This window comes from Nicotiana tabacum, chromosome 4 (assembly GCF_000715075.1).
Source record: "Nicotiana tabacum cultivar K326 chromosome 4, ASM71507v2, whole genome shotgun sequence".
In the NCBI taxonomy this organism is placed as follows: Eukaryota; Viridiplantae; Streptophyta; class Magnoliopsida; order Solanales; family Solanaceae; genus Nicotiana; species Nicotiana tabacum.
Genome location: NC_134083.1, coordinates 125,023,502 through 125,040,412, shown reverse-complemented (window position 1 = coordinate 125,040,412; position 16,911 = coordinate 125,023,502). Strand labels below are relative to the sequence as shown.

Sequence of the window (16,911 nt, the reverse complement as noted above, 5' to 3'; positions counted from 1 at the left end):
TACGAGTTGGATAGCCCGGCTGAGGCACCTTCACTCACTTGAACTCAGTTATCAGATATGTTCTTGAGGGAGTATGTTCCCCAGAGTCTCAGGGATGATTGGCGCGCAGAGTTTGAGCAGTTACGCCAGGATGCTATGACTGTGTCAAAGTATGCGGTCTGATTTAGTGATTTGGCCAAGTATGCACCAGCCTTGGTTACTACTGTTTGAGAGCGGGTTCATCGGTTTATTAAGGGGTTCAACCCCAGTATCAAATTGATCATGGCCCGAGAGTTGAAGATGGATATTGCGTACCAGCAGTTAGTAGGGATTCCTAGGAGTTTGGAGGGTATGCTGACTCGAGATAGAGAGGAGAGAGAGGCCACGAGGTCTCTAGAATGGGTGAACTCGATATCGAATCGGTGTTCGTATTTTGTTAGTTTTACCCGATTCCGAGATGTGGGCCCGGGTCGACTTTTTGGGACGATTTTTCAATTCTCTACTTAAGTCGTAGTTTCATTATTTAAATTAGTTTCTTATAGTTGTATTCATGATATGTAATTGATATTGGCTAGATTTGGGTCATTCGGAGTCGAAAAATCGAGGGAAAGGCATCCTTATTGATTGATTGAGCGAGATTTGAGGTAAGTGACTTGTCTAACCTTGTGTGGGGGAAATTCCCTTAGGATTTGGTACTGTTGTAATAATTTGTGATATGTGATCGCCGTGTACGCGAGGTGACGAGTTCGTACACGGGCTAATTGTGGAAATTTCGGTTCTTGATGAGTTGTCTTTTTTTAAATTCCTTAACTGAGTTTTCTTAGCATATGTACAGACCCCTATCCCCCTCCTAAGGAGAAGGTAATCAATCTGAAAATTTGTGCAACATGCTTAGTTGAATTACCTTCTTCCTTTGATTTGAATTAAATCTTTAACTGTAAGATTTCTTGCTGTAAATTCGTTGTTCCTTCGGTTATCTGCTGCATATTTACTTTGGGACTATGTGGCGGTTCTTCCTCGAGAGATCCCCCAGTACTGCATATTTACTTTGGGACTACGAAGCGGTTCCTCGGGAGATCCCCATGTACTGCATATATACTTTGGGACTATGAGGCGGTTCCTCGGGAGATCCCCTTGTCTTGCATATTTACATTTGGGACTACGAGGCGGTACCTCGGGAGCGCCCTTGTTGTTTACCTCTGTTTTGTTGTGCTATTATTTTCTGAAGTTTCTCGTTATTTAAATTCTCAGTCATTTCAAATATTATTATATCTTCTGCCTTACTTTTCTTTTAAACCAGTAGGGCCCTGACCTGACCTCGTCACTACTCTACCGAGGTTAGGCTTGACACTTACTGGGTACCGTTGTGGCTTACTCATACTACACTCTGTACATCTTTTTGTATAGATCCAGGTTCTTCCTACCATGCCAGATACTAGTGAGCTGGACTATACGTGGAGACTTCAAGGTATATCTGCCAGCGTCCGCAGACCTTGGAGTCCCCCCTATCCTTATTATTATGTTTCTCTTATTCTCTTTAGACTTGATGTATAGAGACACTTAGTATTTTCTCTTAGAAGCTTGTGACTTATTTCTACCAGGTTTTGAGAGTTGTAATTGTTGATTTGCAGTTTTATATTTATTTCATGTGTTGAGAATTGGGCTTGAGTTTTATATTATCATATTTCTTAAATTGTTAGGCTTACCTAGTCTTAGAGACTAGGTGCTATCACGATATACTATGGAGGGTGAATTGGGGTCGTGACAGTTGGACGGATGCTATTTTGATTTGGCACCACTGATTTATTTATTGGATCATTCTTCTGACATAAAAAGGACCAAAGGAGATCGTCTATCTAGATAAATAATTTAAATTCTATTAGAAGCATTGAGGTTCAAAAATGAAGCTTGGTTGAGTAGATTGCATTATGAATTACTACTATTGTACCTAATGTGAACGTCCCCATTATTACGTACAATTATCATTTTATCACCATGTTCGTTCCAAGCCAGATCAGTAACTTAATTAAGTTGGTTATCGTTGAGGATTAAGAATAAGACGATAATAGAGAAGCTACGATATCATCTCCTACCCACAACATAATTTTGAGGTTTCTGCCTCAGTTATACCTACGTAGCAGAGGAGCTGTGAAGCTCGAAGGAAAGCTAATGGTGTACAACAAACACAACAAATTATCAAAGACCTAAACAGGATAAATATTTTTTAAGAATTTACAAAAGCTAAGTCCAAGGCATTAATCAATTGAGTTTTCAAGAAGTTTGTACTATTCTTCAACTTCATGTTTCAAGGCTAACGAGAAAGTTTGAGAAATCGCCATCACCACTTACTTTAGAACGACTCTTCCTTTAATTAAAGCAGGAACCACATCCCAACATTTGGCTTTGCCATTTCCTCGCCACTAGAAAAGAGAAATTGAGGCCCGTGTTCACTCATTTTGACACACATTTGATGGGTTGAATCTTGTAATTGACGTATTGGAGGACCCTGTCCCCCTTATTGTCCAACTTATACAGTCACTAGAAGCATAAAAACAATCATTGTATGTCATCCTTCCAAATATACAAGAAAATTCAGTAGAAATAAAGGGAGGGGGGAGACGAAAAGTAGTATTATCAACATATAATTCTACTCATTTCATTCTATTGCTACAGCTATAGTTAGCTTAATTCCCAATTCCATACACATCAATTTGGGTTCTCAGGGTCATGTCCTTGTGGTTGTGGCTCATGCAGTGGGACAACAGGTAACAGAGATGGATTATAAGAATACCATCTGGAACAGAAAATATAATTAAAGAAATTGACTAGGCTAAGAGCAGCCAACAGCCAATAGAAAAGATCTAGCCTATCCTTGTTGAGGTCATTGTCATTTAGCCATCCACCTGATCCTGATGATGAACTAGAGGTTATTTTGTTAACCAACGAAACCAACAAAGAGCTCAAATAAAATCCAAATGAATAGGAACAATAGGTCATGGCCGTCAAAAAAGATTGCATCCCTTCCAATGATTGTTTGTAGAAGAACTCAATAAGTCCAACAGCAGTGAACATCTCCGACAGGCCGAAAATTAGAAACTGTGGAGCTATCCAGAATATGGACAGTGTCCTGTTCTGGTTCAGGGCATAGTTTCTTCTTTTATTCTCAACTAGAGCAGCGCAGACCATAGAGAATGTCGCGATGAAAAGGCCAATGCCAACTCTTTGTAAAGGCGTGATTCCTGAATCTTTGCCAGTGAACTTTCTGGTCATGGGGACAAACGCGATTTCATACAGAGGGACCAAAAATATAAGCATAATATAAGGTATGGCCTGAAGGGAAGCTGGAGGGATTTTGAAATTGTGCGTGAGGCGAGTGTTCATTGTAGTTCCTTGTTGGACTGAGAATGTCTGGAGCTGAGCTAGAATTGTGTTGAAGATTATGGTGCAAGCGAAGATTGGAACAACTGAGATTAGTATTTTTACTTGCTCCACTTGGGACACTGTGCATAGTCTCCAGGGACTTTCACTTGTACTACTACTTCCATCTTGTATTTTGATACACGCCTTGTCTAAGAACCTGCCTTGCACAAACACACAGAGAAAGTTAAAGAGAAAAAAGGGTCAACCAGGAATACACCTCCAATGCTTTATGTATACGTATATTTGTGTGTTTGTTAGACAGAGACACATACATATATATAGCCGGTGAATTCGGACATATATTCTTCAATTTTTTTAAAATAAAATTTACATATTTAGAATCTACATACTCCCTCCATTTTAATTTATGACATAGGTTGGATTACGATGGTCAAGCTGACTAGTTTTCGCATATAAAATATACAAATTTTTGACTATGTAAAAGGTACTACAAGTCACAACAGTTAACAATTCAAAATAGTTAAAACTTAGGTGCAAAAAATATGGTCAAAGAAAATCTTGTTTAACTCTAGTAGTAATTAGAGTCATATAAATTAAAACATAGGGAGTAAAAGATACTATAAGTAAAAATAATTAATAGTTCGCTATTAAAAAAGATTTAAAAAATGGTAGTAGGAAAAAGCCTTTTTCACTTTCTAAACAGTAATATAGCCATAAATTGTGGGGTGGTAACTCAGAGAGCAAGATATTATGGTATCCCACCTGAACTTATCCGTATGGATAAGAGTGCTGCCTTTTGATGACATGCCAGAAAGGCTTTGTTGGGCCACAATGCAATGGCTTCCATGAAGCATCTCCAGATTTGATGGACAAATCTGCTTTCTTTTTGTGATTGCAGCCACAAATACCTTGGGGAGCAAATTAGTAAATTAATTAGTAGAGAATGGTGAACAACTAAACTCCAGATCTTTTTGCAATAAATCGGCATACTACACCTAATCTATTAGAATTGAAATTTTTTGTCCCTATTGTTATAAACACGTGTTCATGAATCATGATCCTTCAGAACCATCAGTTTTAAGTAGTTATAGCAAAGTATGGTTTAATAATGTAGATTAAAACAATAAATTCGCCAGATCTGTATATATATTCAACAAGGATTATCGGAATAAATTCATGGCCATTGGACAAGTGGTTTAAAAGGAAATCAAGGGTCCACCACAACTATATCAACGAAAATTTAGCTATTGTTGTATGACTTGTAAAGATAAAATGAAAGATAGCTAGGCAAGACATTTCTTTTCCTAACTTCCTTGTAAAGCTAAATGACCCAAAATAAAGCTGTAAGTGATTCAAAAACTTTTTAAGATAATGGACATCTGAGTGCATAGAAACAAACTACAGAGATATGATCAATTGATCCTACACTTTAAAGAAAAGGAAATTATACGTTACTTAAAGTATAAGAAACAAAAACATATACTAGTATATAGAATAAGGAGAGAAGACAAATGAATATTCTTACTTGGGCAATTGGTGTGAATATACTTCCTCGAGGTGGTGTGTTCCTATAAACAAGTGTTCCACAAAGCAAACTGATCAATCCAAGGGCCATTGCAGCTGCAGAAACCCCGAATCCAACGTCCATTCCGTAGTGAGTTTGCACCCAAACAACAAGTGTTAGAGCAACAAGCTCCCCAGTACAAAAAGCAAAATAGGCAAAGTTGAAGTAAGTAGATAGCTTCTTGGATTGCTTGGAATCATCTTTCTTGAATTGGTCAGCACCCTGAGAGATTATATTAGGTTTCAAAGAGCCGCTGCCTAAAGCAACCAAGTAGAGTGCAACAAAGAAGATCATAGCCTTATATCCCTTTGCTTCCATGCACTGCCCTTTGCTTAACATCATATCACACTTTGGCGGCCTTAGCTGTGGCACATGTGCTTGCACTGCCAATAGAATAAACCCCTGCCAATATGCACATAAGAGTCTTGAATCATTTGTTATATATATGTCTTCACATGCTTATTAATCATATATACTAGTATTGAATACTTTCTACTTCTTATCGCATGTGCAAGAAAAAAAGGTTCAAATCTCATTGACTATTCCATAATAGACGTCGAAAATGGTTTTCTTTTTCCATATGCAAGGGCAACTGCAGTTGTATGTCCAAATAAACTTGGTCATGTAAAATCTTTTTGTTCTTTTATGTGGAGCATGCAGTATTTGTGGAAAAAAGAGGTCTACACGGAGGTTAGTGAAGAAGGAGACTTACAGAGAGTTCGACAAAGCCAAAGATCAACATAGTCCAAAAGCTGCCAAGATAAGAATCGGAGAGAAAGCCACCAAAAAGGGAGAGGAGGAAAACAGTTCCAATGAAATTTGTGACTATGTTAGCTGACTTTGAGAGAGGGAAGTGCATCTCATTGAAGACATAGGTTATTAGATTGTTCCCAACAGCTGCAATGCCCATCATTTCGAATGCCTGAAGGCCTGCACCTCCTCCAAATAAAAATGCCAAATTTTACCACCAATAAAATGCTAAAGTATTCATGTGATATACTAGAAGGAACACAAAAGGAATAAAAACAAAAGGAACAGCACTGATGAATAAAGATGGCATGTTCTCATTTTAAAAGCTTAAAACTTTGATATTATGTTAGAATTGTGTTATATCGCATCTAAAAGAGCTTAAGTTATTAGAAAGAAAACACTAGTACTATTATTTAAGTAGTTAATTATGTTTTCAATGAACACCACCTAAGAAAACCTGCTTTCAATTTTTAAGCTAGTCTTGGGAAGCAATATGATAACAATAGGCCATTCAAATTCAAATCTGGGGTGTATATGAATTTGGAGAGAGAAAGAGAAGAGAGACGTACACAATACAAAGATAGCAGCAGTCATGCCACCATGTTTGTTGGGTTTGCAAGGTCTTCCTCTCCAATCAACAGAGTTTTGCTCTGTCGCAGTACCCATAGACACAGCAGATTCCCTTTTGATCAACTTATTCTTTCTTGTCTCTTCCCTATCCATCAACTCAATCCCTCTTATTCCCGCTTACCTTTCTGAACTAGAAAAGAAGAAAATATGTATTGATATCCTCTTACTTTGACATAGGAATCTCAAAGCATAACACTATATTGGTACAAGAAAATATATTAGAACTGATTATGGGAACAAGATAAGGGAAAGAAGCAAAAGGCTGTCTGGTCCTTTCTCTGGCATATCAGAGGTCTATCTCTTTTTTCGTGATGACAAAGTTGCAAGTGAATTTGGCTCCTATTTATATTTGCACCTTCTTGGTTACTTTCTGTTTGTCAATCAGTTGACTCTGCTCTAGTGTTAATGGTGTGGTCCGCATACCATAATATATTATGGCTTACAGCGCACTCACTTCCACATTTTACTATTGTATACATGTAATTCTAGGCCTTGAATTGAGGTGGGACTATATATGAGTATATTCTCAATCACACACTATAAAGCAATTGGTTTCCACTAATTACAAAACCAGCAGGGTCAAAAGATCTACCCGTTCATATACTTGAAAAGATGATCGATCATGGCCTCCATATCATAATGTCCTGTTTGACGTAACTTGAACAATAAGTAATGTTCCATGAAGAAACATTACATTTAGTATTAAAGTTATATATATGGAAATTGTAAAAATTATTTACACTGTCACTTAATTTTTATTATAATAGGAAGTTTGTATTATTTTTACTAGGTTACTAATTAATGTCTATCATAAGGATTTTTCAGTAATTTTCTCATGAGTGAATAAAATGTGTAAAAATCTACATCATTCGTATATAGAACTTAAATTCTTTCTTTTATTGGGGTGCTAAGGGTGAATATTCTATTGTTTTGTCATCTGCATAACAAAATGATCGATATATATATATATATATGACAGTTTTCGCATACAAAATCTAGCTTCTTTCCTAATTACGTACACACCACAAATTTCAGTGAGAAAAAACTCTAGTAGTCTAGTACGCAATCAATACTTGCATGCTGAACAACTATTGAGCTGAGTATGTATAGCATAAATTAAGTTTTGATAATTAACAAATGTGTTGAAAGAATCAAGTTTCATTGTTGTAATTTGCATACTAACTAGTGTCACAACAAAATATTCAGATGATGAAAGAACCAAGTCTATAACAGGATGAATCAGAATGCTGAGGACGTTGATCAGAAACAACGGAAAGTAGAAGAAGACAACTCGTGCACTACAAGAAAAATATTAGCTAAGGGAATCTGTGTTCAAAAAGGAAATTCTATAAATCGTGAAAAACTTGCTTTAAAGGAACAGTTGAGGAGTTGAAAATAAATAAGTAAATTGAATCTACTAAGGAGAGATTTTTCTTAACCGAAATATTCAAGGTTTTGGAGCATTAAGTTGGAGTCAAAACAAGATTCAACTTGTGGTTTCTCTATTGTTGATGAAAGAGAGTTGCCACCTAATATTTAAAGGTATACTAGGGTACCTATTTAATTACTAAAGTCATATTCTTTATTAGTCTGCTAACCGGTGAGATTTTGGGTAAGGGTTATTGTTCTTCTAAGGAGAAGGTGTTAGGCACCCCTTAAAATCTACATGAGGTAGTTCCATAGGACTTATACTAAGTTTAAAGGGTTAGTTGTTTGTATTCTGCTTAATTAGTATTTAGAGAGGCATGACTTAATATTTATCTAGGTGAGAGTAGGATGCTAGAAGGGACCTGGGATTTAAAAGGGAGTATGAGTTTTAGAAAGAGTCTTGAAAAAACCTACCATTGATGTGATTAAAAGAGTTCTAAAATTGAATGGTCTGCATGAAGCATGTAGAAAACACTTTGTTCTTTTAAAGAAATGGATGTTCATATAATTCTAAGATGTTATAAGCAAATGAGTCTAAGGTATACCTTGACTTCTGAAATTACCTAAATCTTAGGCTTGAGAGAATGTTTAAAAATTCTTGCTGGACGATAATTCCTAAGTTTTGAAAGAGTCAATTTTCTTTTAAGAGGCTAGTCTTGCAATTCGTTTCTGGTTTTGAAAGAAGGATTGCCGTCTTTGCTAAGCACTCTTGTTTAGCTTCAAAATCTTCACGAAAAGGTTAGCATGGAAGATTAATAATGTGGACAGTACGTGAATTAATCAATTGAGAAACAGTTACTATCTAGTATTTCTTTTAACCCTACGTTCTTTAAGGCTTGCCTAAGTTATTTATATAATTCAAAAGGTAAAGCAAAATACTAAATCAAACATGACGAGAGCAATGTATATACATGTAATAGAATATAAATAACAAGATGTAATGAAGCAGTAAAGGTAAGGAGTGACTCTGGTTTGGTCCTGAAAGAGCTAGGCCCAATAATCAGCTGGAAGGGACAGCAATAGGCTCCAAATTTCAGGTGCATGATGCGGGTTTGGGCCTGAGTTTCTTGAGAACTCAGCAGGCCCAATAGTTGTACATGTTCAAAAGAAAGAGATAAAGTCATTAAAAATAATATTCTATACATACAATCATACATGAAATATGTGAGTAAAATGACAAAATAAAATATAGCAACTAACAGTACTTAAATATTATGAAAGGTCATACTAATGTGGTGGTTATGTGTGGTAAATATTTACATTAAAACACTTTCGTTGTCATTAAACACAAAACCCAAAAGGAGTAATGAATATCAATGGGTTAGAGACTAAGGGTAGAGTTCCACTCAAGGTCAAAGCCCTCTTTGAATCCCCTGACACTTCAAAGTTTCCGAGGGTCTCTAGGGCCCAAGGCAAAGCTTGTTTCAAGGAGAGAAGCCCAACCTTGAGCTAAACCCTATTCTCAAATAGTCATAACCATTAATGATTCACTCTTCCCTATAGGTTTATGTGCCAATGAGGTACTTTCAATGTAAACCAGTCACCATAATAATACCATACTACAAAAGTGTACCCCTTTCTTAACAGGGCCAAACAGAATAACATAAGGACACAAAATAATTTTATCTATATTTTTATAACTATATTTCCAACACCAAGTGGATGATCAACACATTAAACATGTCCAAAGGCTAAGTTTCAAACACACATAGAGGCAAATGTACTGTCATGCTACCACTAAAGAACCAAACAACTGGATTAGGTATCTTAAGAATAAAGAAAGAGCACACAGTTCAAATTTTCAACAGTTTATGAATACAGATGTTTTTGCTTTGATAACCCCTAATTAAACTAAGCACTGATTGGTTTAACTCAAGTCTGGTCTTTGGCACACAGAAGTTAATAATACAACTGGCAGCTTTGAAAGTATCAATCAAGATTTCAGACAAATAGTCATAGTCAGAACCTCTACAGATACTGTTAGTGATACTAAAATGCACTCAAAGTTTCAACAAGACTACAGGTTCATAACTTTAAAAAAAACTCCTAAGAGTACTTGACAGAATCTCATGCCACTAGTCTTTCTTATATTTGAAATTAATGACTTGATCGCCTTTCTCTAAGAATGTTAAACTCCCACTAAGAATAAACAGACTGTTATATCCAAGCAGTAGCAATATGAGATTTTCCTTAGAGTTCTTAGACTAGGTTCAATTCATGTTAAAGGAGAGAGAGAACTTGATGCAGTTTCAAGACAGTGAAAGCATGCATGAAATCATGAAGGACAAACAGAAGTATTGAAGAACAAGAATAAGTGCAGGATCACAGAATGGAACATATACAAAGGCACTTAGCAGAAACTAAGTCTTGACTTATATTCGATGTTGAGTTGTGTAGCTTCATTTAGGAATCTCTTAAGAGAATTAACAGAGTTGTTTGTACTGGTTGACATGCCAATATTACCCTAAGCATGCGATATGATTGCTCTCTTTTCAAAGAGCTCTAGGTGTCACATTCACGTTGTCTTTGTTTGAAGGTCAAAGCACATTGCAATATTCAGGCAAAGCAGACAGTTTCAAAGTCTTCCATTAGTTCTGATAGTGGATTACAGTAGACTCAGATAAACTCAACAGGTTTTAATGATACTAGATGCACAAGCATGAGCATGAAGGACAGACAAAGATGAATGCAATACTTTCATTCAAATGCATATATAGGAAATTTCAGTCAAGGTTATGATTTTACAAACAGGCTGAGTTTCAAACCTTATGAAGTTAAGTCAATAATATCATTAAAGAAGTTTAAGACAAGAGAGACTTTGCACTAAGTAGATCTTAACTTAGCTATACAAATTAAAGGTGAATGTCTAAACATGATGGATTTCTACTCAACTTACTGACATAATAATTAATACGCAGTCACAGCAGATATGACTATAGCCTAATCCATAAGAGATGACTTTATCATGACATAATACATGCAAGAATAGATACTGGAGTTCATTAGAGTTGGCCTAGTTACCTTAATGAGACTATTTCATATAATAAGGCTTGTAGATGTAATTAATAGTTAATACAAATACAAAGCTTTCACAGTAATGATTCAAAGACTACTTCAGGATTAACAAACATTCATGTGAAGAACGAAAACACCTTAAACACTTGGACTGACATACTCCAGCTAAGTGATGAAGGATTAAACCTTAAGCATTCATGTATGTTCTAGTTAAATTCAGCAAAACCTCAAATACAAAACAACAAACTACACTAAACAGAAATAGTGTGATAGATATAAAGATCACATCAGAATATTAAAAAACTCTGAAGTCTAGATAAATGTGAGAAGTCATTAAGGAATATAAGGAACTTAATTGTACATGCCATTTGATTTAGAATAGTAGTCATCAAGGTCACATAATAACTCACTTAACACTGATTCGAAACACATAAAAGCATAGCAGTTAGCCATAAATCAATAACAAAATCATTATGAACTGGAACAAATAGTTATAAGCTAATGACAAATATCATAAACAAAGGTAATCAATAGAAAGACAACAATGTATTCATGATTTCGAATAAGACAATCAAAAGAGAAGGGGGTCGAGGTATACTGACCTCCTTTTGTACAGCAGACCAAACAAAGGTTTAACTTAGCCATGTAGGAACCAAAGCTTCAACCTTTGAGCAGTGAAAGAACTCAGAAATATAAGGGAAACAGAAATTAATGAGAGAGAGAGCCTAAGCTTTGAAATCTTAGTGGTTGTTTTTAGTACTCATATTAGGTTTCTTAGCTCTTGTTAGGTCTGTTTGGTGAGAGCATTCAAAGCCCCAATTTATAGTGGTTGTGAAACCCTAGGGTTTCAGAAATTCAAATCAATTAGTGGAGAGTGATAGAGGATGGATGATGATAGCAAAGAAGGTGAAATCATAGTGAATCAGAGGGAAAACGAGTGAGAATCTTACTATGAGTGCGAGACAGCCATGACGAGTGAAAAACCCATCGGACAAAGACCGGAGGTCCAGAGGTCATTGCATTTGACCTCTGGTTTAGAATAATCATCATAAGGAGCTCATGCATATTCTAATTTCGTCACAAAATCAGAAGATTTGAAGACTGAAGTTTCATGTTTGTGTTTAGGTCAGAGAACTCGAGATTTTGAATTTTTATGATGAAATGGGGAGATAACAACGAGATTCACGGAGTCAGAAGGCATAGGGAATAATTTGGGGTACTAAGACTGATGGTCTGAGGCTTAAAAGAAAATGAGAGAGGAAAAGGAAAGGGGGCGGCGGGGACAAAGTGAAAATAATTTTAGGATTTTGGGTGAGACCAGCCGGTCTCTAGGTTAAAATGGAAGAAAAAGATCTGGGCCGTTGGATCATTTGATCAACGGCCCTGATAATGTAGGTATTTACAGATTTTAACGAGGAAATATGTGAGCCGTTGGATCCATGTATTTCAACGGCTGAGATTGGATCTGGGAGGCGTTAAAAATAAAAGGCAAATCAAGATAAAATTTGAACCATTGATCGGATGAATCAACGGCTCAGATGTGTGTGTGTTTCTTATGTGAGTGGTGGAGATAGTCGACATGGCAAATTTCTATTGGTTCGGAAGAGGTGACGTGGATTGTCAAGGTGGATTGGGGGGGAGGGTTGTTTGAATTGGGTCAATTCCGGATTGAGCCTATGTATTGGGCTAGAATTAATTTAAATGGTAGCCATTTTGTGTTTTAATTATGAATTGCGATTATAGCCTTTTAACCTTTTAACTCCTTTTAAAATTAAATTAAATAAACTTAATTATTTCCAATAAAATGTAATAAAAATTATAATTATCAAATATACTACTAATTATTGTAATTAATTATTTATAAAATTCTTTTATTTTCTAAATTGTAATACTAATTTCAAATTATTAACATAGTAATCTAATTAATTAAAAATTAAGGAGTAATTCATTAAATTGATTATAAAGCCTAAAAGTTATTTTAATAATCTTAAAATAGTAAGTATATTTGTAATTACATAATACTAATACTAAATTATTAATTTCAAAACTACTAATACTTAGTTAATTTTGTAAAATAGGTATTATTGATTGAAAATATTTTCAAAACATGCATTGCAAATTATTAAGTATAAATAAATTAATTTAAAAAGGGAGGGTCAAAATTGGTCGTCAACAACAGCTATAATTGGGATGATTGTTAGGGAAGAGTATTAGAGTTAGTCCCCTTGGTTATTGAGTTGTAACCCAAAAAATACTTTTTGAAGTTAGTGAAGTTTTAAGACAAATCCTACATGAGTAGGTCGTGATTTTTATTCCCTTGAGAATGAAGATTTTCCATGTAAAATCATTGTGTTCTTTCAGTTCCGTACTTCACTAGTTGTTTATGTCTGAATTAGGTACGTGAAAGAATCAGGTTATATGATTTGCAAAAATCGGGCAAGACACAATTCACCCCTCCCTCTTGCGTCATGGTGTAACCTTAGAATAACAATTAATATCATAACGGGTTTTTCATCACATACTAACTTTCATCACAGACTAACACCTCCAAAGGATCTAATATGGTGCATTACCAGACACTCATCAAGGATAATCAACTTTTAAACAACCATTGTTCAACGAAAAATACTATGGATGGTGTAAAGAGAGAATGCATGATTTTCTGGAAGTCGAAGACTTGGAACTTTGGGATATCATTCAGAAAGTTCCTAAGATTCATGTGGCTGTGGATGATAAGTATATTCCTACTGGATCCAAACCCCGTAAAAATTACTCAGCGGAAGATATCAAGTAAGTTTAAAAGAATGCCAAAGCTAAAAATATTTTGATATGTGGCATTGGACTTGATGAGTACCGTAGATCTCTGTATGCAGAGACGCTAAGCAGATTTGATTTGCCTTGCAAATTGCTCAAGGCCGCTACTTGTCACGACCCGAAATCTCATCTCAAGGTCGTGAAAGCATGGAAGGCGAAGGAGAGAGTATAACAAGTAGAGACCCTGGTAGAGGAGGTCGAGGAAGATGCTGGTAAAATATTTCCTGAGAACAAAGAACCTAGTTTTTTGGACTCGACGGAGAAACTCTTCATCCCTGGGGATACAATTTACTTATAGTGAGGAGGAAAATACATGTGAGAAAGAGGGAGAAACTGAAGTAAACAAAAGAGGGAGTGATAGTACAAATGTAGTTCTGGTATAGAGAATTAGCTAGTTAAAAAAGGCGGTTATTGGTGAAGGAGTGAAACCTTCTAGGAGATTCAAATATATAGCCTGCACGACTGTGAGACAAAGTAAAATTGAAGTTCCCAAGGCTAGAACTCCAAATACCATGGGGGAATCAAGGTTGTTCTTGAAAACGAGTTCAGGAGAGAAAGATAAAGCGAAAGGAGAGACAAAAATTCAGGCTAAGGGATAAGTCTGATATGGAAGAAGAAGAAGAAGAAGAAGAAGGAGGAGGAGGAGGAGGAGGAGGAGGAGGAGGAGGAGGGAAGGAGAAGGTTGGATCATCCTCAGCCACTCCTAGAAAGAATAAGAGCCCAAAAAAGAGAAAGGAGACTCACTCTGAAGTTCAAAGAACCAGTTCCAAACACCGGAAGAAAATTGCAAAAAAGATTGATGTGATAGGCAATGAGATGTGGTTCAATAAGTTGATAATGCTGATAGGTAGGGCAATAAACCCCATAATTTTTGAATTGTTTTGGATGAAGGATCTTATGGTGAAGCTTGAACATCGACAGTGTACACACCTGTTCTTGTGGGCACTCCTTGTGATATATGGAGAAGTTATGTTGGACTTTTACTTGAAGTTTAACATGCTACAAGATGGCATAGTAGTAAGGGGAGTGGACCTGGTTTTTAACGTTGAAACCTTGGGAGAAATTTGAGGGTGCCTGTGAATGAGTTTGATACCTGTATTTGACATAAGTGGCTCAATTTGGAGAGAAGGAGAATGAGATATATTTGACTACAAAATACATCCAGGGATAGGAAAATGCAAAAACCAAAAAGGTAGGCAAAGGTAAAATGAAACTAGTTTAGAAGCTCTTGTTTGAGTTTGTGAACAAATTTCTATTGCCTCGATCTAAAAGGAGGCAAAAGGCTACTTATTGATGCCTAGAGGTGATGAAAGTTATAGACCAAGGAAGACTACTCAATTTTTCCTCTTTCATGATTAAGCATATGGAAAGAGTAGTTGATCAATTAAAGAGTCCACATGCTTTACCTCATGGGTTTCTGCTTACTAAGGTGTTTGAGCATTTCAAGGTTCCCCCACGGGAAGAAAATAAAAGGACAAGGAAGGACATGTTTGATGAGAAAACCCTGAGGGAATATGACTACATTGAGAGAAAACCAGGTACAAAGAGCAAGAGCATGGTCGTGCACTTGTTGAAGGAACTGACTTCTTCCAATGAAGAAAATGAAAAGTTGCATGCTGAAATTGCCTCCTTGAAGGAAGAAAATAGGAAGCTAAGGGGGGAGATGAAGCAAGAGTAAGTTGATGTTGTTGTACGCTTTGGCAAGATCTTGGGGATTACTCGTGGAGAATCCTCTTCCGCTAAAGAACTTGGTCCTCTATCCTCATAATCTTTCTATGTCCAGTCCCTAGGCAGTTTATTCCAAGTACCTTCTAAGACTAGTCTTTGGATTATTTTTTTGTTTTTCCGTGAATGTGGCAGTTTGACGGGTTTGCTCAACCATCTTTAGATTTTGGCCCTTTGGGCTTAATGTGGTATAAAACATAATCAAATGAATATAACTTTTGTTTTATGGCTCAATGTGTCTCTTAAAGATAGATAATTGCTTAAGATTAAACATTCGAGCTCTTGTTATTATGTGCACGTTAGTGTAGCCCGAATGTCCATGAGTGTGATATTATAAATTCTCACTTTCTGACTCTACTAATATTTTATTTTTTCGATGATGTCAAAAAGGGAGAAGTTAAGGGTGTAACATTTAAACGTATAACCGTAATAAAGAATGTATCATGTATGTTTTTGCACGATTGAATATATCGAACCAACCTGATTCTTATGCATAGCCAACTATCAGGTTGTAATGAATAAAGGGAAAAGGGCCAAATATACCCTCCTTTCATATATTGTCTTCATTTAACCTCAGTTATACTATCGGATCAAATTTACCCCTACCGTTATACTATCGGGCCAAATTTACCCCTACAATCAACAAACTTTTAAAAATACCCCTTGATCTATTAAGTAATCCAAAATCTTCCAAATTTCTTTTATTTAAATCACTTGTTGTTCTTCTTGGTCTACTATTTTAATTTCAAAAATTACTACTGATGTGAATGCTAAAGTTACTAGAATATACAAATTATTTATAATTTTTTTTATTACCAATGCACCCATTTCTCTTTTTGTAATAAATAAAATTGGTTTAAAATTTTATTTATTTTTCAATCATATACACACCGTAGAATTTAATGGGTCTATTTATTATGTATTATATGCAGCTGATCATCATGTATATACATGTATATTCAAATATATTTTGTCATTGCCTGGTTAGTATATAGTTCGATCGACTAACTTAAGAGTGCAAAATGTGTAGGCATTTAATTAAAGCAAAGTTGAATTAGATAATGTAAAGTCTCCGAAGAACTTCAACTTCAATCACTAATACTTGCAAAGTCTCCATACATTTGGTGCAATGAATTCATTAAAATTTGGATATTGTAAATACTTTTAGAATTTAGAAAAGCTACCTAATTTAGATTTTTCAATTTACTATACTTTGTTTATTCGGTTGTATTATTTAATATATTTTTTTCTAATTCAGAAAGCAGGTAAATGTAAATTATTTCAAAAATAGTAGACTAAGAAGAACAACAAGTGATTTAAATAAAAGGAATTTGGGAGATTTTGGATTATTTAACAGATCAAGGAGTATTTTTAAAAGTTTATTGATTGTAGGGGTAAATTTGGCCCGATAGTATAACGGTATGGATAAATTTGGCCCGATAATATAATGGAGATTAAATATAGACAATATATGAAAGTAGAGGGGTATATTTGGCCCTTTTCCCATGAATAAAAAATAAGTCCCTACACTTAATGCAAAAACAGACAATCTAAAGAAGAGTGCTGACAATAAAATTTGTTCTTGAGCTGAAGACTGTTGAAAAAGTTATTCATACACTTAAATA

The 16,911-nt window shown here is 35.5% G+C and overlaps 1 protein-coding gene across 1 annotated transcript; it reads right to left on the bottom strand.

Annotated features, from left to right (window-relative positions):
• Positions 1-2,608: 2,608 nt before the first annotated feature.
• Positions 2,609-6,618, bottom strand: LOC107791124 (protein NRT1/ PTR FAMILY 4.3). The gene is made up of 5 exons (XM_016613130.2): positions 6,244-6,618; positions 5,637-5,854; positions 4,886-5,326; positions 4,123-4,268; positions 2,609-3,556 (listed from the first exon to the last, which is right to left on the bottom strand). Exons 1-5 carry the CDS (start codon positions 6,395-6,397, stop codon positions 2,686-2,688), a joined length of 1,830 nt encoding a protein of 609 aa, XP_016468616.1. The 5' UTR covers positions 6,398-6,618; the 3' UTR covers positions 2,609-2,685.
• Positions 6,619-16,911: the final 10,293 nt, after the last annotated feature.

What these genes read in the sequence shown, in the direction of transcription:
- LOC107791124 (XM_016613130.2), bottom strand. Translation starts at nt 6,397, where the DNA reads ATGGATAGGGAAGAGACAAGAAAGAATAAGTTGATCAAAAGGGAATCT. An exon ending in TATTCACACCAATTGCCCAA is followed by an intron (nt 4,269 to 4,885) that starts GTAAGAATATTC and finishes TTGCTCCCCAAG; the next exon opens with GTATTTGTGGCTGCAATCAC. An exon ending in ATCCATACGGATAAGTTCAG is followed by an intron (nt 3,557 to 4,122) that starts GTGGGATACCAT and finishes TGTGCAAGGCAG; the next exon opens with GTTCTTAGACAAGGCGTGTA.